Below are 26,615 nucleotides of genomic sequence, written 5' to 3' on the forward strand. Positions count from 1 at the left end.
GCGGAACCTCACGCGTGGGACTGCTGTGTCGGGTTTTCTGAAGCAGGGCTGCAGCTCCACTCATTCTATGACAAGTGACCAAAGGGACCAGCCCACCGGACGAGACCTCTGCTCTCCGGATGCACCCCGACCCGCCCCCAAATACTCTCGACAGTCATAGATGGCTTAGTAGACGCCCGCAATGGTTCCTGTCCACTTTTCCCGGGGCCGCCAACGTTAACCTCCCTTCTTAGGGCCGTGCGACGGCTCGTCTCTGAGCGCAGAACACGCGGGAGCCGGGGAGGCCACGGCCGAGGCAGGGCGTCCCAGCACGGGGCAGGGAGGGACTACATTTCCCAGAAGCCTCCGCGCACACTTCCGCTTCCGGCTCTTTTGTCTGGACGGGCTTTACTCGCGGCAACTCTGTCCTAGCGGTGCTCCCTTAAAGTGACCTGCTCGGTGTCTGGACCGGGGAGGAGCAGACGCTGGACGGGGGTGTGTGTGTCCAGCAGTGGGTTGTCAGGCGTGGGGGGGGGGGGGTCTCACCGCGTCCCACTGGGGTTCTCCCAGGGCCTGCTGACCTGACCATAATCCCTTCTTCTGGAGTCGGGGTGCCGTCTGTCTGGGCTCGGCCACCTCGACCCTGCCCCTCTGCTCTGGCTTTTGTGTGTACGTGACGGTGGTGTGTACGTGTGCTTAACGTCTGGGATACCTCAGGTCCTTTGTTGGGAAACGGGCTGCGCGCCCGCATCGCCTGAAGCGCTTGGCTGGAAGGCGAGGCAGGTAGGGCCCAAGGCTCTCCGTGCTGCCAGGTCGGAGACCAACGCGCGCCTGCCCTTGTGCCTTTGCAACCCACGGCGTGGTGGAACCATTGCGTAGACTCAGTATTGACGTGAGACGCTGTGGACGTAAGGGATCTGTGTGTCTACAGCTCGAGAAAGCGGTTATTGCATAGTGATGGAACCGTAAGCATACCGAACGTCGCATCCCCCGTGTCGTATCCGTCAAGTGAAGTTTACTGTTCCTACCTTTTAAGTGGGGATTGTGAAGGTTAGATGGAAATTTGATATGGGACAGTTGAGACAGCGCCAGGCACTAAGTAAGGGCTGGATCAGTAGTAGCCATTATTAATAGTCGGTATCCCCCTTCCCACTTGTACATAAAAAGAAACAGAAACCCAGGGAGGAAAAGTTACTTGCTCTGGGTCACCGAGCCAGCTGGTACATAGTAGAAATGAGAACCCGGGTGCCTTCACTCCCGGTGGGCCGCTTGCCATCATGGCCTGCACTTGTGTGTCCTAAAGGCACGTTGGTAACGGTATCTTCACTCGTCTGTGATCATCTATGTTCCTGGGTGTCTGTCTCTGCAGGGCCCTGGGGTAAAAGTTACATTGAGACTCCCCTGTGAATAGGGCTTCCTGAAGCCTGAGTGTCGGCTGAACTTCTTGGCTTTAGTCTTCGCTCAAAATAGACTGCTTCAGACTCCCTGATTACTGTGACGAGGGGGGGGTCTCAGAGCATGAAAAAGAAGAATTCAGTCCAGAATCTCTTGCCGGAGTTTCTGGGAGAATGTTGGTAAATCCCCAGGAGGACGCATGGAGGATTTGGGTGAGGTCGCTCTACGGAGATGGTGGTGTGGAGGCTGTGGTTCAGGAGCAGCAGATCTGCAAACCCCAGAACAGAGGTAAGATCTGCAAGGGAGACAGGCTTCTGCTGTTAGCTGGGCCCCTTCAGGGTGCGCACATAACCTCATTTTGGTTTGTCTTTACAGCAGCCTTGTAAAATGTGTGTGGGCAGGTCTGACACGCGTCATCAACTTCCCCATTTGTAACAAATGATTTATGGAAAGCGTCCGGTACATGGTGAGTGCCGTGAGTAGTAGTAATTTTACTAACATCATTCCCTTTTTACCTGAAGCTCCAAAGGGTAAGACCTCTCACCCTCCGTCCTCTTTCTGTTATACCAGATGCCTCTCCGAAGGAGGACAAGGGGGCGTGCCAGACTCCTTGGATGGAGAGAAGGAAATGGGCAGGGAGAGGCTGATGAGTTGATTTGGCATTCTAGCACTTGGGGGAGCTCAGGTGCAGCTCTAGGGGCTTGTGTCTGCAGGGCCCATTGCCCGCTCTGGTAGGACTCCTTTCAGACTCTCTGAAGTATTCTCTCTTAAGGAGGGAGATACAAAGGGATGGCCCAGGTTAGAAGGGGATTCCGCGGTCCATCTGTGGTCTGGTTTTCTCAGACATCCTGCCTGCAACCCCTCTGTTTCTCAAGGCCCTGAAACTTTTTTTTTTTTTAAATGTTTATTTATTTTTGAGAAATAGAGAGAGAGAAGAGTGCAAGCGAGGGAGGGGCAGAGAGAGGGAGACACAGACTCCAGAGCAGACCCCAGGCTCCGAGCTGTCAGCACAGAACCCGACGTGGGGCTTGAATTCACGAACTGTGGGATCACGACCTGAGCCGAAGTCGGACGCCTAACCCCCTGGAGCCACCCAGGTGCCCCTCAAGGCCCTGAAACTTACCGGTTCCTGTCTCTACCCTATCTTTCAGCGTTCAGCACAGGGAGGGGACAGGCATCTTGTGGGGAAGTCGGGGTTTGGGGTATGACCAGATACATTGATTATGCCTTCTGTTTTCATAAAACAAAGGCTAGAAAGAAAATCCCATAAAATTTTGGTTAGTGGTGATATGCAGAAAATAGTAATAAGAATTAACTGACAAATGACCTTTACTGAATGCTTACTGATTTGAACCCTTTATATACGTTAATGTACAATGCTTCACGGCGGATACTATTATTATTCCCATTTTTCACATGAGGAAACTGAAGCACAGAAGAAACCTGCCTGTAGCCGTGCAGAGCCCAGGATTTAAAGCTGGCAGGCGGCCTCCAGAGGCAGTGTTCTAGTGAGAAAACATTTAGGGGCGGGCATGCTTTTTTTTTTTTTTTTTTTTTTAAATCATGAAACTCTAAACTGTTTTTGATAAGGGCTTGAAATTCCTATTTCTTCCCCAAACAAATCCACAAGGGGCTTTACGTATTCCTTTCTGGTGGTGGTGGAGGGTGAGAGCTGAATAATAAACTGTAGAGTATTAGGACAACCGAATTATATATGGAGTAAAATAAATGGTGTGCAACCGTCCCATCCAGAGACAAGCTCAAAGAAGTGCTCAAAGTTAACATTATTGGTTTTCTCCCAGTAGGCAAAAAATCAAAATGGGGAAGGCAGTCGCGAACAGGAAGGTGCTTGATGGGCATGGGGTCCGACAAAGAAGTTAGGGGATCATTAATTCATTCCCAACACTTTGGGCCTGTTGCCGTCTGGTATACTATGTTGGGTGCTTGGGATGCAGGGGAGGCTGAGATGACAGACGACGATTTAGTGGGTCACCTGTGCGATGGAACGAACCTAGGATGGCTGTAGACTTGGTGGGGGCCTGGAACACTCACGATCTGGCAGCTGATTCTTCCGGTGCCCTTGACCGCCAGCTTGGGTACCGTTGCCCTTTTCTTCTGCGGCCCCTTTTTCTTGTTCTGTGAAGTTGGAAAGTTTCTCTGTTCATGAATAAAGGAGGCAGGAGATCTGTAAGCTAGCTTCCTGCCAAGCCTAACAGTATGTGCTTTTTTTGGTGTGTGTCACGGGGATCCTCATTCTCCGGGAACAGGCTCAGGTATGTCCTGAACCCAGTTAATGATCATACCGTTCCCTAAGTTTACATTCAGTCCACTCTCTAAGGTTATCTGGGAAGCCTCATAATGTGGATGTCTGCGGGAATCCTTCAAACCATGTGACAGGCCAAGGTCAGAGGTACTTTTTGTCAGAAGAGGCTATTTCCAAAATAACAGGTCTGAGATACATATTAATAAATGGGATCCTGGGGCACCTGGGTGGCTCAGTCCATTAAGCGTCTGACTCTTAGTTTCGGCCCAGGTCATGATCTCCTGGTCCGTGGGTTCGAGTCCCTTGTCCGGCTCTTCACTGTCAGTGTGGAGCCTGCTTGGGATTCTCTCCCCACCCCCCCGCCCCCCCAAATAAATGAGTAAAGTTAAAAAAATAAACTGTATTACTTTTTCATACTTTCCTTCCAGTTCTGCCATCTTGGGACTCTGCCCTTTTCTAAAAGAGGTCTCTTGAGGAGAATATGGCTGCTGTTGGGGCAACAACGTCTCAGGTGAGTCGGGGGTTTTCCTGTCCTCCCTGAAACTTCGTTTTAATTCCTGAAGCAAATAAGTTTCTCTCTCTTCACATGAAGCTCGTCAGCCCTGTCCGCATCAGTAGTTTTAAAAGATAGAATCAAGAGGGTGGGATGGACCGCCAACGACGTGGTCTCTCCCATCAGTTGGCAATAGAGGGCATGGGGAGGGAGAGGTCTGGGAGCACGGTTGGGTGAGAGTCAGGCCTCCTTTTGTCCCCTTGAGGCATTTGGCTTAGATCAGCAAAGACCCATGAAATATCTATGGTATCCACCTGCTTAGAATGTTCTCTGTGGGGTAAAAAGACATGAACACAAATCTGTGTGGCACAGATCAGTAAATTTATGGAGAGCCTCCTCCAAGTGCTTTAGGGAAAATGTATGATTTCAGAGGAGAGTGAGCAAGCGTGTCTGGCTAAGAGAGATTGGGGAAGGCTTTATTCATTCAGTCGGCACTTTTAAGCCCTTTTAGGGAGCCCCCGGCTAATAGAAGCAGTGAGATTTGAAATAGGCCCTGAAGGATGAGTAGATTTTTGAGAAGAAATATTTGGGAAGTCAGTGACATAGGCAGCTTAGAACTGAGGAGACGTACTGCTTCCTCTGAGACAGGAAGAAAGGAAGTCCATTGAAATCATGGATATAAAAACTTAAAGAACTTAAGAAGCTTCTGATCTGTTTGCCATGTACTGATAATCACACCCAAAGTTCTTTCCTAGATTTAATTCTCAAGCTTGGTATACTTCTGTTTCTTACTTACTGTGTCTCTTTTAAAAAAAATTTTTTTTTTAATGTTTTTATTTATTTTTGAGAGACAGAGGATGAGCAGGGGAGGGGGGGAGAGAGAGAGAGAGAGAGAGAGAGAGAGAGAAAGAAAGAGAAAGAAATAGAGAGAGAGAGAGAGGGAGACACAGAATCCAAAGCAGGCTCCAGACTCTGAGCTGTCAGCACAGAGCCCGACACGGGGCTTGAAGTCATGGGCCGGGAGATGACCTCATGACCTCATGACCTGAGCCGAAGTCAGACCCTTAACCAGCTGAGCCACCCAAGTGCCCCTACTGTGTCTCTTTCTTAATGAAGATAACCTTAAGGCTTGCTGAACAATAGGTTTGAATGGGAACACCCTATCCTTAACTCAATCTTTTTTATTGGGTTAAGTTACTTTGTTTAGCTGAGAAGTTTTAATGGGCCTTTGTGGCTCAAAGCCTTTCTGAGATTTACTTCCTCTTGTATGAGGTGTACAAACAGTTTGCTTTTCCAACCATGTGAAGCCCCCAATTTTGGGACTCCATTTTATTTTAGCTTGAAAGTCAGTAAATTCCTTCCAGAGCGCAAGTCTTTGTTTTCTTTGCCCATTACATCCAGAAGCCTCCTGCACAAACTAGCATTCTGGCTCTTTCCTACTTCTTCCCCCAGAGCTACAGGCTCAGTGAACTTTTGGTGTTGCTTTCATGGCTCTTAATTACTTTGCCAGTGTGTATCAAGAGTCTACATCATTCCAGCCTTAAATACCCATTTCTTTCAAACTCGCTGCCTTAATGTCAGCCAACGCCCCGGTATATTTGAGGTTTTTGTTATGATACCTTCCGCTTCAAGGTGCTAGTTTCTGAATTAATTAGGATTGGCTAACTTGTAACTGGTGTCACCAATAGACCCCAAATGTATAAGGGCTGCGGTAAGATAGAAGTTTCTTTCTTGTTCTTGTTTCTTTCATCGGTTTCTTTCATCAACCATGACTGGGTCAGTGGGTTGATAGTGTGGCCATTCAGGGCCATGAGCTGCCCGAAGCTCTGATATCTCTACCACATGGCTCCCAAATTCACTTTTGGGTTCATCCATACTAGCCAGCCAGAAGGGGAGAACAGCATGGAGGAATGTATGAGTCAGGCCTGCGTGTGGTGCGTTCTCTTGTCTTGAACTCAGTCACATGGCCCCATCTAACTGCAAAGGAGATTGGGAACGTTTGTCTACCGAGAAAGGTGAGGAGGGGAAGTGTAGCTAGCAGTTTCTGCCACTCTCCTCAGACATTTACGTTATTTAGAGCTATTGTGCTATCGTAAGTTATAAATAGATAAGAATCTGTTTATAACCCTTCTGTCATGTCTCTGACCATTTTATTATAATAGATTTCTTTTTCATGTTTATTTATTTTTGAGAGAGACAGAGACAGAATGCGAGTGGGTTAGGGGCAGAGAGAGAGGAAGACACAGAATCTGAGGCAGGCTCCGAGCTGTCAGCACAGAGCCCGATGTGGGGCTCGAACCCACAAGCTGTGAGATCATGCCCTGAGCCGAAGTCGGACGCCCAACCGACTGAGCCACCCAGGCGCCCCTATAATTGATTTCTAGTTATACGATTGGCATGTCAAAAGGGTATATACATTTTAAGACTCCGTAACCTACAAGTCAGTATGCTTTTGACACTGTGAACATGGTTGGATCCATTTCCTCTCTATTTCCCTCAGCCTCCCCTAATTCTGCCTTATTCATCCATCCCTTCAGAACCACTTGCCGGTGTTTCAAGACTTTGTGTCATTCAAGGATGTGGCTGTGAACTTCACTGAGGAAGAATGGAAAGAACTAGACCCTGTGCAGAGAGTCTTGTACAGGGATGTAATGCTGGAGAACTACAGGAACCTGGTCTCCTTGGGTAAGGTTGGGTCCTCACCTCAGGTAGGCCTTTTGGGATGCTTTTGCTTTCTAAAGAGTCCCTTGCTCCTGTTAGGGGAAGATCACAAAGGAGGCTTTGGTTAACTTTTCCCTCCAGTTTCCAGAGCAGATCCTTAAACTGTTTCTCACCCCACGTTGGTTGAAAATATTTAATTGCTTTTGGCAATTAGTTATTTTGTTTTCTGCTCTTAAAAATGCAAGAGTAGGGTTGAAAATGGGGTGGTCCTCGTTCTTTGAAACCGATCATCACATTCCGTTTCTTTTCCTTGAGTAGGATTTCCATTTTCTAAACCTGATATCATCTCCCAGTTGGAACAAGCAGTAAATCCATGGATGCAGGAGGGAGAGGTACTGAGAAGCAGCTGCACACGTAAGTGGAAACAAGGCAGACAGCATCATTTGAAATATGAGTTAGGGGTTCTTCCCCAAATTCTCTGGCCTATAGAAAATGTTGAGGCCTCCTCAAGTCTCATCTTCATTTGGACATGATCAGAGTCTTGTTAGCCTAACTCTACTTCTTCCCAGACTCAAAGGATGGTGTACTTCCTCCTTAAAGTTATAGCCCTGACACTCGATGCAGAGATCACTGTTGTGCCTCACTCCAGGCATTGTATGAGGTCATTCCCTTTTCCTGTCTAGTTGCTGGAGTCTCTCCTTCATTTACTTTGTTTTCATTGCACCTGGTTTTTGTCCTCCCTAAAAAGTATGAAGGGTATGAAGGAGTTTGAATGTAAGTTTAAGGAATGTGATCTTACATCCAATTTTAAGGTCGTAAAATTGATAGAATTTGCTGAGTATATGTGGGAGGTGAGGGAGAAACAGACAAAGATGATTTCCAGGTTTCTGGCTTGGTGATGTAGGTGGATGGAAGTTCTTTTCCCTGAGATGGAAAACGCATGAGAAATGGCAAGTTTGGGGATGGGCGTGGAAGATAAGTTCTGTTTATTCTGAGCTGTTTGAAGAGTCAATGGTAGGTCTACACCAGTAGTTCTGAAAGACTGGCAGTTTTGCCCCCAGGTGACATGTCTGAAGACTGGGAGGGTGCTATGGGCATCTAGTGAGTAGAGGCCAAAGATGCTTCTAAATATCCTATAATGCACAAGACAACCTCTCACACAAAGACTCGTCTTGCCAAAATGCCGGTAGTGCTGCAGTTGAGAAACTCTGGCCTAAATAGGGGTGTCTGGAAAGTAGATAAATATAAGAAAGAGATGTCAAATGGATTTTGGTGAAGGAAAGAGATTATAACTGGTTGTACAGATTTGAGAATCATCTGAGAATAATAGATGGTAATTGAAGTCGCGGGAGTGGATGAAATATGAAAATAGAGAAATAGAGCATGAAAAACTGAAAGAGAACCTAGAAGCCCAATGAACATACACATTTAAGTATCTGCTCTCTGTCTGTCTATGTATACATCTATATCACTTGTGTAATTTTTCAAAAATAAACACAGGAGGAAAATGGTATCAAAATAATAAAATGGTAATAATTTTTAATAATGGGCGATGGCAGTAAAGATATGTCATACAAATTTTATCAATGTAAATGAAGGAAATCCAAATGTAAATGAAAATCCAATGTAAATGAAAAAATCCAAAAAGGATACTAAGACAGGGTGGCCAGAGTAGGAGGAAACCAGGTCAGATTTTGTCACTGAAGCCAACAGAAAAGAACATTTCAAGGAGAGGAGGTGCTCATAGCGTTATGAGATCAAGAGAAGAAGACCTGAAGAGTGTCCATTGGACTTAATAGGTCATTCCTTCTTTTCGGCTAATCCGATAGTGGATTAGCCCCCCTCCTACTGTTCTTGTCCCCTGCTTCACTTCCATTGCTTTCTTTTAAGTTTCATTTTCGTACATTATATAAGCCACATACAAGATTACTTTGAAAATGGTCCAGCTTGCAAAACATGTATGCTCTGTTTGACCCTTGGTAAAGTACTTACAAGATCCCCAACTACGAAGCCCCAATTTTACAATTAAAATGTATGTCATGTGTAGTTTATGAGGAGGCTGAACTAGTACCAGTAGTAAGCCTAACCCCTGATCCTCCTAAAATTTCTGCGTTCTCCTGAGCTTTGACCCTCTTTGTCTTTGATTGTGTGTGTGTGTGTGTGTGTGTGTGTGTGTGTGTGTATTTTGGAGGCCCAGAGAGAAGGAAAAAAGTGAAAGCTAAAGGAGATCTCTGGCAAATGGTAACATTCATGGTAGCAAAGGACAATATGGGAAACGATCTTACTGAATCTGATAGCAAGCTCAGACGTCATCAAAGAGGGTTACTGTGGAACTAGACCAGTGGGCACAGAAGATGTAGCACTGAAGAATGACCCTAGCTGTAGTGAACTCCAGATGAGGGGCCTGGGGACTGTTGGTGGTGATAGTAGCAAAAGCAAGGGAAGGTTCTAGCAGTTCAGAGGCTAGGGGCAGCTATCATTCCTACACTGATCACCTCACAGTTGAAATCTCCATAACACATTATTTTACAGCGTCATCATTCTTGAAATTATTTGATTAACACCTATCTTCCCCAATAGACTACAAATCTCAAAAGAGATTTGTACTATGTCTTTGTTCATCACTGAGTCCTAGCCCATAATAGGTATTCAATAAATTATTTTATTTATCTATTTATTTATAAATAAAATTCATAATTTTATAAATTAAAAAAAAATGTTTAGTTTTGAGAGAGAGAGAGAGAGAGACAGCGTGAGTGGGGGCAGGGCAGAGAGAGAGGGAGACATAGAATCTGGATCAGGCTCCAGGCTCAGAACTGTCAGCACAGAGCCCGACACGGGGCTTGGCTTGAATTCACCAACCTTGAGATCACGGCCTGAGCTGAAGTCGGACGCTTAACCGACTGAGCCACCCAAGTGCCCACCGTAAATTATTTTTTGACTACTAGACTTATATTCGTGACCAATAGTATTTATGCAATTATTATCTCATTCCTGCTGTAGCCATTTCCTTCTTCTAGTACAGGGAACATTTTTACTTTTCCCCTGCAGATTTGGAGACCAGAAAATTAAGCCCAAAGAATGTATTTTCTGAAGAAGAATCATACCAGGGGATAAGTATGGAGAAAAACACAGAGGTTGATGCAAGTTTGAAAGAAGCCTGGGGGTATACAGAGTTCAAAGAGGATGCTCAAGATAGACTCCGGAAAGAAGCAACGGTTATCTTCAAGAAAATAACTTCTGTAGCTGAGAGTAACCCCAAATGTATTGAATCTGGCAGACGTGTTAGTCAAAAGTCAGACTTTGTCACACAATCAAGACATCCTAAAGAAGAGAGACCATATATATGTGATGCTCAGGGAAAGATCTTTAAACAGAATTCAAAATTAGCAAGACATCAGAAAGATAGCACAAATGAGAAAGCTCTTCAGTGTAATGAATGTAGTAAACTACTCAGTGATCGCTCAGTATATGTGCAACATTGTGTAGCTCATAGTGGAGAAAAAAATTTGGAATGTAATCAGTATGGGAAGACCTTTGGCCATGGCATACACCACACTGAACATGAGAAAACCAATATTGGAGAGAAGTCTTATGAAGATAGGAAAGGCTATATCTGGGACTCGTACCTTACCAAACATCGTCAGAGTGTTCATGGTGGGAAGGAATATGATGCGCATGAAAGAGCCTTAATTCAGAATGCACCTTTTATTCAGCATCAGAGAACCCAATACAGAGAGAAACCTTATGAATGTAGTGAATGTAGAAAAGCTTTTGGTAATTATTCAGCCCTTACAGTACATCAGAGAATTCATACTGGAGAGAAACCATATGAATGCAATGAATGTGGGAGAGCCTTTAATCATAGTGCCTCTCTTATTCAACACCAGAGAATCCATACTGGAGAGAAGCCCCATGAATGTAATGAATGTGGGAAGGCTTTTATTAAGACAACGCACTTTATTCAACATCAGCGAATTCATACTGGAGAGAAACCTTTTGAATGTAACGAATGTGGTAAGGCCTTCAGTCACAATTCATCCCGTATTGAACATCAGTTTATTCATACTGGAGAGAAGCCCTATGAATGCAGTAAATGTGGGAAAGCCTTTAGCCACAACTCGTCCCTTATCGTCCATCAGTTTATTCACACTGGAGAGAAACCCTACGAATGCAGTGAATGTGGCAAGGTCTTCAGTCAGAGCTCACACCTCTATCAACATCAGAGAACTCACACTGGAGAGAAACCTTACACCTGTAATGTCTGTGGGAAAGCCTTTAGTGATCGATCGGCCCTTATTCGCCATCAGAGAACTCATACTGGAGAAAAACCCTACACGTGTAGAGAATGTGGTAAAGCTTTCAGTCAGAGCTCAACTCTCATAAAACATACAAAAATCCACACAGGAGAGAAACCTTACACCTGTAAAGATTGTGGGAAAGCGTTCAGCCAGAGTTCGTCTCTTACTCAGCATCAGAAGATTCACACTGGAGAGAAACCGTTTGGTTGTCCTGAGTGTGGGAAAGCCTTCAGCAGAAGTGCCCATCTTACTCAACATCAGAGGATTCACACTGGAGAGAAGCCCTGTGAGTGTAATGAATGTGGGAGAGCTTTTAGGTGTAGTTCAGCCCTCATTAGGCATCAAAGACTTCATAGTGGAGAATCACTCTGAACGTGTCATCCAGACTCTTCACTTTGTTAAATACCAAAGAATCAGACTCTCGTGGGTTATTATAATTGTGATCCTTTTTTTTTTTTTTTTCCAAATGCTGAAAATGCTCCCATTTCCTCCTGCAAAGGATTAGCTGCCGGAATACCACAAATCCACAGGAAGAAACACTGATCTGAAACCTGGAGTAGCCCAAGAGACTCCAACCATCAGACTTTCTGTGTGTGCGTGTATGTGTGTATTTTCATCTGTACCTGAAAATGACTAATGTCACCAGGAAGTGATTTTTTTTTTCCCCTGGCCCCAGGGATAGGCTGTTCCAACATGCAAAGGAGTTCTAGTTCAGAATTGAGCCCATTGCTCCTCCTTGTACTGACAGGAATACTGCCGTGTCCAAGTTCAATCGACTCATGGTGGATCGTATATTCAGCGACCTTTCTATGAATCTTTGCCTTACTATACAATTATTCCTACCCCTAGCAATACTGTCCTCACTAAAAGGGCTCCTTTGAACTCTCCCTTCTCACTGACTTTCCTATCCTTCTACTTAAAGTGCTTATATAGTGTTAGCTACAGCTTCAAGTTCAACAGGGCTTGAGTTTCAGAGCTGAAAAGCACAACTGAAGATAGAGAAAAAAAAAAAGGATTTTTTGTTCCGAAAACTGTAAGACAAAATACTCTGATGGAATGGTGACATCTGGAAATAATCATTGAAATACATGAATTTTTTAGTACTTTCAGAAATTCTAGGTGAGGGAAAAGAGTCCTCCATAACAGTGTCTGTTATTAGAAACCGAGCCCTTAAAATAATGTTCAATAACCCCTTAGGTAGCAAGGTCCTTTCAAAAGCTTTTCTTTGGAGCCAGTGGTTTGGATTGTGGAGAAACATTTGCCCTACCTCCAGAGGCCTCATCATAGATAAGATTATCTATGTTTAGAACAAGTTTATATTGTTAAAACAAATTTATGTGGTTAAAACTACTCATGGTTGACTTACTTGTGTTGAATAAAGGGAAAATGAATATACATGTTATATCTCAAACTCCTCCAAGAAGCTTGGATAGATTTCACTATTGTGATGAGCTCATTGTATGTTGACTCCAGGTTTGATTTGAGGATTGCGGGACCAGATCTTTGTTGATTAAAGCAGGACTTTCTGCCTTTTCTGAGGAGGCATTACTATTTTTTAGGGTTGTTGTTTTTTTAATCAAGAGGCAGTTGTGGGGCGCTTGGGTGGCTCAGTCGGTTAAGTGTCCGGCTTCGGCTCAGGTCACGATCTCACGGTTTGTGAGTTCAAGCCCCATGTTGGGCTCTGTGCCGACAACTCAGAGCCTGGAGCCTGCTTCAGATTCTGTGTCTCCTCTCTCTCTGCCCCTCCCATGTTCACACTCCGTCTCTCTCTCTCAAAAATAAACATTAAAAAAATAAAAAAAGAGGCAGTTGTTACATTATCACTCTTTAATTTGCAAGTTAGTCTTCTTTAAGACCCAACTTAAAGTGTCACCTTGTTCCTGACCACCACAGTTGAAAATAATCTGCTCTTCTGAAAACCTGTGCCACTCATTATATCCCTCATATATGCCTATAAAATCTATTTTTAGTTCGATCTTCCTATTGGGCTTTCTCTCTGGCTTTAACACAGTTCTCCCTGTGAGGAAAGTAACTATCATGTTAGGTCTTTTGTTGTTGACTTTAAGCAAAGTACCTGCACACTTTTTTTTTTTTTTTTAATTTTTAAGTTTAGAGCATGAGCGCACAAGAACAGGGCAGAGGGACAGAATCTTAAGCAGGCTTCATGCTCAGCACAGAGCCCGACACAGGGCTTGATCCCACAGCCCTGGAATCATGACCTGAGCCAAAATCAAGAGTAGGGTGCTCAACCAACTGAGCCACCCAGGTGCCCCCACATGGTTTTAAAAATTCATATACTGGGGTGCCTGGGTGGCTCACTCAGTTAAGCGTCCAACTCTTGATTTTGGCTCAGGTCATGATCTCATGGTTTGAGAGTTCGAGCCCCATGTCAGGCTCTGTGCTGACCGCTCGGAGCCTGGAGCCTGCTTCAGATTCTGTGTCTCCCTCTCTCTCTATCCCTCCCCCACTCACATTCTGTCTCTCTCAAAAAGAAAAAAAAAAGTTAAAGATCCATTCTTTTCCTTTTACAAGCATAAGGTAAGGTAGAAGTCAATGACCAAACTGCCATTTGTTTTTTGTTTGTATTTAGGTCTCCCCAAACCCCTTTCAGAAGATTTCCCTGGCAGTAATAGCTAATACTTGTGAAGATTTTTTATACTCCGGGCACTGTTCAGGCACCTCTATGCACCAGCTCATTCATTTCTCCCAACAGTGCTCTTAGATAGGTACTCTTATCCCTGTTTTCTAGAGGAGACAACCACGGCTCAGAAAAGGAAAGTCACCGGCCTACTCAGAAGCGGTGTGGAGCTGAGACTTAAACTCAGCTAGTCTGGCTCAAGACTCTTAACCCTTTGGCGACGCTGCCTCTTTGCACGTGTGGGATGTATGTGCGGCCCTGAGATCAGTTGAGGAAGGCTGCTGGGCATGCCAGTCACCAGGGCATGTGGTAACTGAATGGAACTACTTGCTAGGTAAGGATAACGGATGCATAAGTGACTGGGTGGGACCACAGATCTCAGAACTTGCTTTTCTCCATGTTACGCAACCCGGTAGCCTTAGGGAAGACAAGCTGCCAAGAGTAGAGAGCTTCTATATTGGCTTAGAGGCTAAGCTCGGAGTGAGAGTGCGCTTCACATTGAATACCATCCAGGGGCGCCTGGGTGGCTCAGTTGGTTGAGCGTCCGACTTGGGCTCAGGTCGTGATCTCGCGGTCTGTGAGTTCGAGCCCCGCGTGGGGCTCTGTGCTGACGGCTCAGAGCCTGGAGCCTGCTTCGGATTCTGTGTCTCCCTGTCTCTCTGCCCTCCCCCACTCATGCTCTGTGTCTCTCTGTCTCAGAAATAAATAAACATTAAAAAAAAAAAAAAAAGATACCATCCGAAGGGAGCCTCATTGGCTGGGACAGTCTTGTCTGGGATTTGTTCCTATCCAGGCTCCAAAAGAGAGTGTTCTGGACCAAGGTGCCCTCTCTAATATACTCCAGGTTATGATGCCTACTTAGGCAACTGCTGTAAGTGTAATAAGGTATTAAATAGCATACTGGAAAATCAGAGAGTGGTTTTCCTTGGATAGAACAGCCCAAATTTACTTAACTAGCCCTTTTTAGAGAGGCCAACGTTTTTGACAGCTCCTATGTGGTCCTTACGACTCATGACTGTGACAAGGTCAGGGGCCTCTTAAGAGTAGAGGCGGGGGCTGGGTGGCTTAGTTGGTTAAGCATTGGGCTCTTGATCTCAGCTCAGGTCTTGATCTCAGGATTGTGAGTTCAAGCCCTGCATTTCAAAAAAAAAAAAAAAAAAAAAAAGTACTGATTGTTCTTTCTGAAGAGAGCCTTCTGAATCGTGCCCCCTAGCCCTCCTTTGTACTTGGTGATTGACCCAGCAATAACCACACATGAGAAGGGATTCAGAGGCATCTCTGTGGCGTAAATTCAAGAGGCCAGAGATGAGTTCCAAGAAATTAGGAAAAGAACGCAGAAATCCTTGAGATATGTTTTCCTTTTACTTCTCGTCATTTTAAGAGTATGGCCTGTGCTTCCTGTGACGCTTCGAAATTATTCCTAATCCAGTGTTGTGTGGATTTATGTCATTATCCCCTGCTCATGAGGAGGGGAAAGGTCTCCAACAGAGGAGGAAAAGGCTTGAAAATCACAGATGAGTTAGGGGAGTCCTTTCCTCCAAAGCTGATCCAAGTTGCAGGCAGTGTCTTTTAATGCTTTAGTTCCCTTCCCTCTCACGAAAGGCTCTTTGCTTTCTATGTTGGCTATAAAGGTTGTCCAACTTCTCTGCTATTTGGGTAGGAGATTTCTTTTTTGTATCCCTTTAGCCTGCTTTCCTCGTGGACCCCGAAAAAGAGTTGCCGGTGATTATTTTTCACTTTTAAAATGTGCCCTCAGGTTTTCTTTCTTGGGAATGCTCACACGCACTTAGTTCACTGGCGTCTTGTTCCTGTTTCTGGACGAACCCAACCTTTCTCACTGTAATCTCTCGTTCACGAACCAGGTGGAGGCGTGAAACCCTTTTCCCCTTAGACAGCCCTACCTGTTTAGGTGATAAAGACAGAAATTAATCACCTTTCTCCTGCCTTTCCTGTTTTGGCGTAGCTGCTCTTTGACATTGAGTTGACCGCGGGGGGGGGGGGGCGGGGGGGGAGGTAATGAGGGACATTTGGGAGTTGTCATGGAGACCAGATGGGGACTAGGAGGGTAGGAAGGGGGCAGAGAGGAAACACTACACCTGCTGATTGGCTAGGAAGCCACACAGTTGCTTCCCGGGTAAATGTCCCCCCATTGCAGAGACAGAGGGATGGGAAAGGAGGTGGGGCATGGTTCCCCTTCCTCCAAGGGAAGACCCTGTAACGGGCCGTTGGGGTGGGAGCACTTGACCGTGGCCACTTTGGGTCCAGCACCCTTTGAAGAACAAGCTCCCAGGCAGGAGGGATCCTTATAACACAGGGGAAGGGAACAACACCCCAGAGGGAGCCTGGGTTGTGTCCCACCCCCTGGCAGCGTAGCTCCTTCCTGCTGCACACCTTGATAGCTTGGGGTAGGGGTGTTTGGGGACTGGGCTGAACCTATCCCTCTGCAAACCCAGGTATCTGCCTCCTGCCTCAGTTTCCCTCCTCCCAGTGATTAGCCAGGTTGGATCGCCAGGCCCTGTTAGGAGCCTGGCCCACTTCAAAGTGAGTAGTTGGCATAACATGCCATATTTTAGCCATTGTGTGGGCTGCAGGCCTTCAGAGACTGCAGGGATCACTGTGGGCTGGCCCTAGCCAAAAAGACCCTTTCTAGGCCACAGAAATCAACCTAAGATGATGAGCATCGAGGCTACCAATGTTTTGTCTCTTGAAGGCAATCAGCCCCCAAGACAAATAGCCCCTGCACCCCACAATCATGCTGGGTTTGCACAATAACCTAAAGATCTGTCTACCAAGAATGCCAGCTTGGCCTTAAGCCCACGGCGGGCCTCACTCAGGGATGGGTAGGGTCTGGTCTGTAACTTTACAAAATATTTACAGACTAGTTTGTATCGAGTAATGCTTTAAAAAATAACCCTCATTTTTTCCTTCCTTCCTTTTTTTTTCTTAAAGTTTATTTATTTTTGAGAGAGAAAGAGTGTGAGTGGAGAAGGATAGAGAGAGAGAAGGAGAGAGAATCCTAGGCAGGTTCTACACGGTGGACAGTGCGTAGCCTGACGTGGGGCTCGAACTCACGAACCCTGAGATCATGACCTGAGCCGAGATCAAGAGTCAGACATTTAACCAACTGAGCCACCCAGGCCCCCCCCCCCCCGCCATTTTTTTTCCTTCTTATTTTTTTCCTGGGTGTGTGTGGTGAGGAGAAAGATAAGACAGTATGAGGACCCATGAATAACTTAGTGGTTTGGGTTTAAACACACACACACACACACACATGTGCACACACACACAGTATTAGCATGGACTTCCCCCAAAGCTGACTCGGACAAGTGTTTGGAGGTAAATAGTTAATTTGGAGGTGATCCTAACAAGCATGGTGAGGGACTGGGGAAGTGAAACAAGTAGAAAATCTATAAAGGGCAGTTAATGAGCAGATGACCATTGAGGCTCAGTGCCTCTGGGGACCCCCTGAGAGATTGTGTAGAACGCATCTCAGACTTGTCCCAACGAGGGTCCAGGAAGCTGGATATATAGTCACCAACTTCCATTCCTCATTGGTTGAGGTTTGCTTTGGGAGTGTTAACCGCCCGGTACTTCTGTACATCTTTGTGATATAACGGATTGCATCTTTTCATTTTACATGTTTATTTTGAGAGACAGAAAGAAAGAGCCTGTGTGAAACGAGTGGGGGAGGGGCAGGGAGAAGGAGAGAGAGAATCCCAAGTAGGCTCCACTCTGTCAGCACAGAGCATGTCACGGGGCTCGATCCCCTGAACCGTGAGATCATGACCTGAGCTGAAATCAAGAGTTGGATGCTTAACTGACTGAGCTACCCAGGTGCCCCTAACTGATTGTATCTTTAAGGTAACATCCCAGAAATGGAATTTGTTGGTCAAATTGTACCCATATTTTGAACACCTGTTGTCAAGTTGCCCACCCAGAAGTCACCTGTTTACCTTCCCCCACAGCTGGTGTTGGACCCTTAGCCAATGGGGGAAGAAAATGGAAGGACTGGTTGTGACAAGGGTGTCTCAGTGGATAGGCCAGGCAACCATGAGGGTAGGATCTAAGCCAAGGGGAAGAGTGTTTTCATCTCTTCTTGTTCACAGAGGGCAGAAATGGCAAGTTAGGATAATTTCAGTGACATGTTCTTTCACCTTATTTAGACCCTGGGGGACAAACTTCCTGACTATTTTCTTAGGAACATAATAAACCAAGCGTGCTTCCATTTTAGAGGATTTGAAGCTAGGGAAACTTTAAAAAACTTTGGGTGGCTCTGTCAGTTGAGCGTCTGACTTCGGCTCAGGTCATGATCTCACGGTTCGTGGGTTTGAGCCCCCACGTCAGGCTCTGTGCTGACAGCTTGGAGCCTGGAACCTGCTTCGGATTCTGTGTCTCCCTCTCTCTCTGCCCCTCCCCTGCTTATGCTCTGTCTCTCTCTCTCTCTCTTTCTCTCTCAAAAATAAATAAAAACATTAAAAACATTTTTTTCTCTCTCAAAAATAAATAAAAACATTAAAAACATTTTTTAATGTTTTTATTTACTTTAGAGAGAGAGAGAGAGAGCATGTAAGTAGGGGAGGGGCAGAGAGAGAGGGAGACACAGAATCCGAAGCAGCCTCCAGGCTATGAGCTGTCAGCACAGAGCCCGACGCGGGGTTCGAACTCACGGAGGCACCCCTGTTGATTTGTATTTTTTTAAGTGTATTTATTTATTTTGAGAGAGAGAGAGAGAGAGAGTGGGGAAGGGACACAGAGAGAGGGAGAGAGAGAACTAGGCTCCGTGCTATCAGCACACAGCCCAAGGCAGGGCTCACATGAACCAGTGGGATCATGACCTGAGCCGAAATCCAGAATCAGGCACTTACCCGACTGAGCCACCCGGGCACCCATTTGTTTTGTTTTTTAGACTCCACATATAAGCTGGGGGATCTTGATTTTACATGTTCTTCATTGCAAAGATGTGGCCTCTCTCACTGAGAGGCACATGTGGAACTCTGTATACCCACTGGTGTGCTGGTAAATTTTCAATGAGTAGCTCTCAGGAGGGATAGTGGGGAGAGACCGATTTGCAGTATTTGCCATTTTCTGCTGTGCAAATAGTCCCCTCATGCCTGATTTCAAGTTACCAATAGCACTGGGTTGGGAAGAAATGGGCGTGATTGGCTCTTGGGAGTGGTGCCGATGGCTCTAACACACCACTGGGGGGTTTTTCTATTTTATCAGAAAAAGAGATGGGGTGCCTGGGTGGCTCAGTCGGTTGAGCATCCAACTTTGGCTCCGGTCATGATCTCATGGTTCGTGAGCTCAAGCCCCGCATCGGGCTCTGTGCTGACAGCTCAGAGCCTGGATCCTGCTTCAAATCCTGTGTCTCCCTCTCGCTCTGCCCCTCCCCTGCTCACACTCCATCTCTTTCTGTCTCTCAAAAATAAATGTTAAAAAAAAAAGTTATTAGTCACATTCTGTCAGTTCCATCTACTTACCACGAGGAAAAAGAGGGCAGCATTTCGTAGGCGTTTCAAATACTTTGAAATTTTCCCGAGTGTCTCCATAACCCGTACTCTCAAAGAGCTTCTATTTTCTAACTCCAGCTGATCCTGTTAGCAGGACCACTGTTAAAGGATCCAAGTGGCAGTCGCACCATAATCTCTATGAATCGTGCCCCCCTGGAGTCCCATAGAGGAGAAAATAGTAGTGGAAAGATTCTGGGAAATGTCTCTTTGGGCTCCATCTTTGAAAAAGACTGTGAACACCTGAAACTAACATAACACTGTATGTTAACTCTACTGGCATTTTCAATAGAAGTACATTAAATGAAAAAAAGAAGAAGACTGTGAAGAAAATAAGAACTGGTTAGAAATGTATAGGAACACTTCAGGAAAGATGCAGAGAAGTCGTTTGTTCAAGAGAGGTTTCAGGCAGTTAACAGTTGTCCTCATGAAAGCCCCAAATTGCACAAATGCTAGGAATGTAACGTGTTTTTGTTTTTGTTTTTAGCACTGTAATTTTAACGTTAGGTTTAAAATCCAGTACTGCTGCTTAGCTCCCAAATATAAGGTAATGCTCGGTCATTATATATTCTTTATATAGCGCATAACGTAGGAGCCATGATATATGTGTGTGCATAGCTCTCAGCCATTTTATATATGTAGGTGTAGATACAGATATAGACAGATATCTTACTCTACACCAAAACTCATGCTAGGGGTGCCGGGGTGGCTCAGTGGATTGAGTGTCAGACTCTTGGTCTTGGCTCAGGTCACGGTCTCACCGTTAGTGAGCTCACGGTTTGTGAGCTCAAGTCCCCCCGTCGGCTCTGCGCTAACAGGGCGGAGCCTGCTTGGAATTCTCTCTCTCTCCCCCCCCCCCCCCCCCCCCCCTTGGCCCCCCGCCCCCCCCCCCCCCCCCCCCAGAAATAAACTTAAAAAAAACTTTTGCTAGAGAGAAGCCATATAGTGTAGTAAGTATGGAAGAGCCCCCAGTAATCACTGAAACCTAATTGATATAAGATAATCCACACGGCAAAGAAACCCTGCGAATATCTTAAAAGTGGAGGACCCTTGGCTGTGACACACCTGTTACCCCTCACTCCATCACTCACACCAGAGAGAAGAATGTGAACTCAGCAAAGGTGCCAAAGCCTCTGGTCTTAGCTTCATTCACGCTTCGTGGGAGAATTCACACCGAAAAGAAACTTTAAAAAGGCCGTGAATTTGCGGGGACCCGTCGTGTCGTCGTCGCTAGGCTTTTACTCTACATCTGCAGGTTCACCCCAGGGAAATCCTAAAAATACAGCAAAGCCTTCTGTGTTCGGTTCACCTTAATCTGCATCAGACAATGCACGTGTGATGTTAATAAAACAGAACCTATAAATATAATGAAAGTGGGAATATTTGGGACAATGTCTACCCATAGATTATTGATATGTGATAACGCACACTGGCACAAACAACAAACTCTAGAAATACAATCAATGTATTGTAAAGCTATGGCTTGGAATCCTATGCTTAGCATTGTGGATTTTATAGGACACCAAATCCTGGAACTTAAGTAAGTATACAAAAGACTCCAGTAACACCAGCCTAGTTGTATACAGGAAAATCCTTACTGGAGAAAATACTTATATTTCAGTAGGAATAGCAAAGCCTATAGTGGCTCATTTCCAGTCCTCTCTAAGCATAGATTTTAGAACTGAAAGGGAACTTCAGATATCTAGTATAGATCTTGTGTTTTATAAACAAGGAGATAGAGGTCTGGAGAGATTAATAATATGCTCAGGCCATGTTTGCTTTATGTTTTTGTTTCTGTGTGTGTGTTTTTTTGGGAGGGGTGTTAGTCAATAGAGCTGAATTAAAAAAAATTATAATGTTTGTTGTTGAGAGAGAGGGAGAGAGACAGAGAGTAAGTGGGGCAGAGGGGCAGAGAGAGAGAGAGGGAGACACAGAATTTGAAGCAGGCTCCAGGCTCTGAGCTGTCAGCGCAGAGCCCGACGCGGGGCTGGAACTCATGGACCGCGAGATCGTGACCTGAGCGAAGTCAGATGCTCAACCGACTGAGCCACCCAGGCAGCCCATCTACAGACGTTTTTTCCCCCAAATACTTCTGGGTGACATATAGACCATAAGGGAGTAATGCCATGGGTACAGTGGACAGAGAGATGATTCCAGAGGGAGGAAATCAGTGGGCTGAGTGAGGGACAGGAGGGGACCTGCTTACTGACTGTTTGGTGGCACTTACTGACTGGAGCACTGGGCTGGGGCTGCTGTGATTTCCTGCCATAGGTCTGTGAGTGGAGTGCGGGACGTGTGCGCCAGGCTTTGCCTGAGGCATTTGGGGATTCGCTGGGTGAGAATCGCTTTTCCTGCTACTGAACTGAAACCTCAGAATATCACAAAGCTGTGCAAAGAATTCTGTGTGAGAGCAACCATGGGTAAGAGATCACTGATCCCAACTGACGTTAGGAAGTATCTCAGAGGGGCACCCGGGTGGGTCAGGTGATTGAGCGGCTGACTGTTGGTTCCAGTTCAGGTCGTGATCTCACGGTTCGTGAGCTCAAGCCCCGCGTCGGGCTCCGCGCTGACAGCTCAGAGCTTGCTTGGGATTCTCTGCCTCCCTCTTTCTCTGCCCCTACCCCGCTCTCTCATTCTCTCTCTCTCAAAAGTAAATCAATAAACTTAAAAAAAAAAAAAAAACCAAAGTATCTCAGAAAGACATTTTGTCTACTGTGATTTTGTGAGTGAATGAATGAGCACATTTTGTATATTCACGAGACTTCCATTCTAGATCAGGAGTTCTCAACCAGGGTGGTTTTTTGCCCTATCTCCTGGGGGGGGGGGACAATTACTAGTCTGGAGACCTTTTCAGTTGTCACAACTTGGAGACAGGGTGTCACTGGCATCTAGAACACAGAGGCAAGGGATGCTACTGAACATCCTACAATGCACGGGACAGACCCCCCCCCCCCCCCCCCCCCCCCATTTATCTGGCTCCAAATGACAATTGCACGGAGGTTGAAAAACCCTCAGCTAGGCAATTTACCATGGCTGTAGGTGACCACCAGGTGGCAGTCATGCCCGCTGCTGAGACGTTAAAGGACCTCACCAGTAGTAGCAGATTGGAATAGTCCATCTAATCTTACACACACAAATCGTTTTATTATTTATTTATTTATGTATTTATTTTTCAGTGCATTTATTTATTTTGAGAGAGAGAAAATGCACGTGCGAGCACGAGCTGGGGGAGGGGCAGGGAGAGAGAGAGAGAGAGAGAGAGAGGAGAGAAAGAGAATCCCAAGCAGGCTCCACACTGTCAACGCAGAGCCCCATGTGGGGCTCAAACCCACAAACGACGAGATCATGACCTGAGCTGAAACCAAGAGTCAGACACCTAACCGACTGGGCCACCCAGGCGCCCCCACACAAATTGTTTTTAAGTTACAAAACTGTAATGTTTTGGGGGGCGCCTGGGTGGCTCAGTCGGTTAAGTGTCTGACTTTGGCTCTGGTCATGATCCCGCAGTTCATGAGTTCGAGCCCCGAGGCGGGCTCAGTGCTGACAACTCGGAGCCTGGAGCCTGCTTTGGATTCTGTGTCTCCCTCTCTCTCTGCCCCTCCCCTGCTCACTCTGTTTCTCTTTCTCTCAAAAACAAAATAACATTTAAAAAAAATTTAAAAAGAAACCCAAAAGTGAAATGTTTTTTGCAACAGACTCAAACAATACAGAAACATATAAAATAAAAAGTAAGCGTTCTTCTGTTCCCCCTTCAATTCCCACTCTTTATTTATTTATTTTTAAATGTTTATTTATTTGAGAGAGCGAGAAAGAGCACAGGCAGGTGAGAGGGAGAGAGGGAATCCCAAGCAGGCTCCACACTGTCAGCGTAGAGCCTGAATCAGGGCTTGAACTCATCAACCGTGAGATCACGACCTGAGCTGAAATCAAGAGTCGGGTGCTTAACCGCCTGAGCTACCCAGGCGCCCCAATTCCTATCCTTTAGAATTAAGTTTGATGTGTACCTGACTGACCAGATTCTTATGTATATGTGTGTGCACACACACATATAGCTAGTATTTTACTGTTTCTTTTGTTTTGCAATTCACTTTTAATTCTCAGCATCATCCTGTGGACATAAGCAATTGAAGTCTACTTCATTTTTTTAAATGGATGCTTAGTGTTCTGATATATGCATGCACTGTATTTATATATACTCTTACTGATAAGCATTTGGGTTCTTTCCGATTTTTTTTGCTGATCCAAGCAGTTTTGCGGTCCTGCTGTTATTTCTGTAGGATAGATGCCTGGAAAGATGAGAGCTGGGATTTAGAATACATACATTTAGAATCTTGGTGACTTGGCAATACTAATCTATACTCTCACAGTGTACCTATTTCCCCGTCCTCTTTCCTACATTCTACTATCAATATTTTATTATTTTAATGTATATTTTATATTATACTGCATTCTTAGGCATTCATCATTTTATATGTTGATTTTCACATTCATCAGCCCAAGAATTGCCCATTCATTTCCTTTTCTCATTGTTTTTCAACTTTTTTTTTTTTTGTTTTGTTTTGTTTTGTTTTGTTTTGTTTTTTTAATTTATTTTTGGGACAGAGAGAGACAGAGCATGAACGGGGGAGGGGCAGAGAGAGAGGGAAACACAGAATCGGAAACAGGCTCCAGGCTCCGAGCCATCAGCCCAGAGCCTGACGTGGGGCTCGAACTCACGGACCGCGAGATCGTGACCTGGCTGAAGTCGGTCGCTTAACCGACTGCGCCACCCAGGCGCCCCTCTCATTGTTTTTCAAGATACATGGTGTTTGTTTTTGTTTGTTTGTTTTTAAATGTTTATTTTTGAGAGAGAGAGAGAGAGAGTGAGCAAAAAGGGGCGGGGGAGGGAGAGAGAGAGAGAGAGAGAGAGAGAGAGAGAGACAGAGGATCCAAAGCAGGCTCTGAGCTGTCAGCACAGAGCCCGAAGTGGGGCTCAAACTCATGAACTATGAGATAATGACCTGAGCCGAAGTGGGATGCTTCACCAGCTGATCCACCCAGGCGCCCCATCCTTTTCTCATTTTTAAAAAAATGTGTTTATTTTTGTGAGAGAGTGAGAGTGAGTGGAGGAGGGGCAGAGAGAGAGAGAAAGGGAGAGAGAAAACCCCAAGCAGGCTCTGTGCCGTCAGTGCCGAGCCTGACGCGGGGCTTGAACCCACGAACCGCAAGATCATGACCTGAACCCAAATCAAGAGTCAGATGCTTAGCCAACTGAGCCACTCAAGTGCTCCTCCCTTTCTCATTTTTATACAAGTTTTCTTTTTTATCAGTTTGATGTTGCTCTTTATACATTTTGCTTATTAATGCTTTATCTGAGATGTTTTAAAATTTTATTTTAGAGAGAGAGCATGAGCAGGAGAGGGGGACAGAGGCAGAGAGGGAGAATCTTCAGCAGGCTCCATGGTCCACGTGGAGCCTGATGCGGGGCTCAATCCCATGACCCTGGGATCATGACCTGAGCTGAAATCAAGAGTCAGACACTTCACTGACTGAGCCACCCAGGTGCCCCTAGATAGTCTAGAATTGATATTCTCGATATTCTAGATATCTATTGATATTCTCGACATTCTAGAATTCTATTCTAGAATTGAAAAGAAAAATAATGGCAACAAAAAATGTAGTGGAAAGGCTTAGCAGCAGATTAGAGATGATAAAGGAGCCAGTAAACTTAAAGACAGATCAGTTTGAGAAACCACAGAAAAGGGATTAAAGAAAATTTGAGCAGAGCCTCAGAGACATGGGGGACAATGTCAAACAATCTAATATGCATGTACTTCAAGGCCCAGGAGGAGGGAGAAGTGAGTGAAACGTGGGCAGAAAAAAAGCATTTGAAGAAACAATGACTGAAAACTCCCCAAATTTGCTGAAAAACACCAACTTATGGACCTAAGAAGCTCAGTAAAGCCAGTAAGACAGATCTCTCTCTCTCTCTCCCTCCCTCCCTGTCTATCTAACTTCAGCACATCATAAACCTCTGAAAACTGAAGATAAAAAGACCTTTGTAGTAGCCAGAGGAAAATATATATTCAGGGACTAGGAAAAGAAGGACCCATTCCCTTCTCATCAGAGATTATGGAGGCCAGAGGAAAACAGTAAAATATTTTTAAAGTTCGGAAAAGCAATGGCCACCCTCGCATTCTGTATCTATCAAAAAATATTCTTTGAGGGGTGCTTGGCGGGTTCAGTCGATGGAGCACGTGGTTCTTGATCTCAGGGTCGTGAGTTCGGGCCCCATGCCGGGTATAGAACCTACTTAAAAAACAAAATGTTTGTGGAAGTGAGGAAAAAATAAAAATAAATAAATAAAGGAATTTTCAGATAAAAGCTGAGAGAATTTGTTGCTAAACGAACTGCACAATGAAAAATAATAAATGTCCTTCAGGCTTGAGAGATATGATAATGAAGTGGAAACTCAGAACTGCAGGAAAAAATGAAGAGCGCCAGAAACGATAAAAAAGTAGGTAAATACAAAAGACTATGTTTTCTCTCTTTAAAATATTTTCTTTTTTTAAAAAAAAAATTTTTTTTTTAATGTTTATTTATTTTTGAGACAGAGAGAGACAGAGCATGAACGGGGGAGGGGCAGAGAGAGAGCGAGGCACAGAACCGGAAGCAGGCTCCAGGCTCTGAGCCGTCAGCCCAGAGCCCGACGCGGGGCTCGAACTCACGGACCGCGAGATCGTGACCTGAGCCGAAGTCGGACGCTTAACCGACCAAGCCACCCAGGCGCCCCTTAAAACGGTTTTTAATGTTTACTCATATTAGAGAGAGAGAGAAAGAGAGAGACAGAGTGTGAGTGGGGGAGGGGCAGAGAGAGAGAGGGAGACACAGAATTAGAAGCAGTTTCCCGGCTCTGAGCTGGTATCACAGAGCCCGATGTGGGGCTGGAACTCATGAACCACGAGATCATGACCTGAGCCAAAGTTGGGTGCTTAACCGACTGAGCCACCCAGGCGCCCCTATTTATTTATTTTTAGATCTCTGTGTGCGTGAGAGCCCTGTGACTGCTAGTGCAACTCCGTAATATTGCCTTTATTTGTGCTAAGCCCTCCATAGTTTTACCCACTATTGCTTCTGCATCACCAGTGCCAATGTCAACAGAGTGAAAAATGTGAATAATATCCTAGTAATAACATGAAAATAATTTTGACCTCACACACTCCCTGAAAGGGTCTCCCTGGGCCCCAGGAGTCCAGACCACACGTTTGGAACCACTGGGTTCCTGGCAGGCATCCAGAGTTTCTGGAAGATGAAGGCAAGTCCTTACACATATTTTATGCTTATTATACTTAACCCATTAATGAAATCCACTAGCTTTCTTCCTCCCCCCCCCCCCCCA

The 26,615-nt window shown here is 45.4% G+C and overlaps 2 protein-coding genes across 3 annotated transcripts; both read left to right on the top strand.

Moving 5' to 3' along the window:
- The first annotated feature begins 278 nt into the window (after positions 1-278).
- LOC125926966 (zinc finger protein 300-like) lies at positions 279-26,600 on the top strand. 2 transcript variants are annotated; one of them, XM_049636912.1, is made up of 6 exons: positions 279-1,662; positions 1,750-1,840; positions 4,066-4,148; positions 6,668-6,815; positions 7,110-7,205; positions 13,842-16,635. In XM_049636912.1, the coding sequence occupies exons 3-6, from the start codon at positions 4,119-4,121 to the stop codon at positions 13,919-13,921; spliced, it is 354 nt and encodes a 117-aa protein (XP_049492869.1). In that variant the 5' UTR covers positions 279-1,662; positions 1,750-1,840; positions 4,066-4,118; the 3' UTR covers positions 13,922-16,635. The 2 variants fall into 2 exon arrangements, 1 of the variants encoding a protein (XP_049492869.1); XR_007459203.1 differs by lacking the exons at positions 279-1,662; positions 1,750-1,840 and adding exons at positions 25,659-25,737; positions 25,831-26,600 and having other exon boundaries at positions 4,017-4,148; positions 13,842-14,064.
- LOC125926965 (zinc finger protein 883-like) lies at positions 9,539-13,834 on the top strand. The gene has a single exon (XM_049636911.1). It carries the CDS (start codon positions 9,911-9,913, stop codon positions 11,462-11,464), a length of 1,554 nt encoding a protein of 517 aa, XP_049492868.1. The 5' UTR covers positions 9,539-9,910; the 3' UTR covers positions 11,465-13,834.
- Positions 26,601-26,615: the final 15 nt, after the last annotated feature.

The sequence above is a fragment of the Panthera uncia genome, chromosome E1, assembly GCF_023721935.1.
Source record: "Panthera uncia isolate 11264 chromosome E1, Puncia_PCG_1.0, whole genome shotgun sequence".
Classification (NCBI taxonomy): Eukaryota; Metazoa; Chordata; class Mammalia; order Carnivora; family Felidae; genus Panthera; species Panthera uncia.

Coding starts and splice junctions, on each gene's coding strand:
- LOC125926966 (XM_049636912.1), top strand. CDS start 4,119: ATGGCTGCTGTTGGGGCAACAACGTCTCAG. Junction 4,149..6,667: donor TTGGGGCAACAACGTCTCAG/GTGAGTCGGGGG, acceptor CCATCCCTTCAG/AACCACTTGCCGGTGTTTCA. Junction 6,816..7,109: donor CAGGAACCTGGTCTCCTTGG/GTAAGGTTGGGT, acceptor TTCCTTGAGTAG/GATTTCCATTTTCTAAACCT.
- LOC125926965 (XM_049636911.1), top strand. CDS start 9,911: ATGGAGAAAAACACAGAGGTTGATGCAAGTTTGAAAGAAGCCTGGGGG.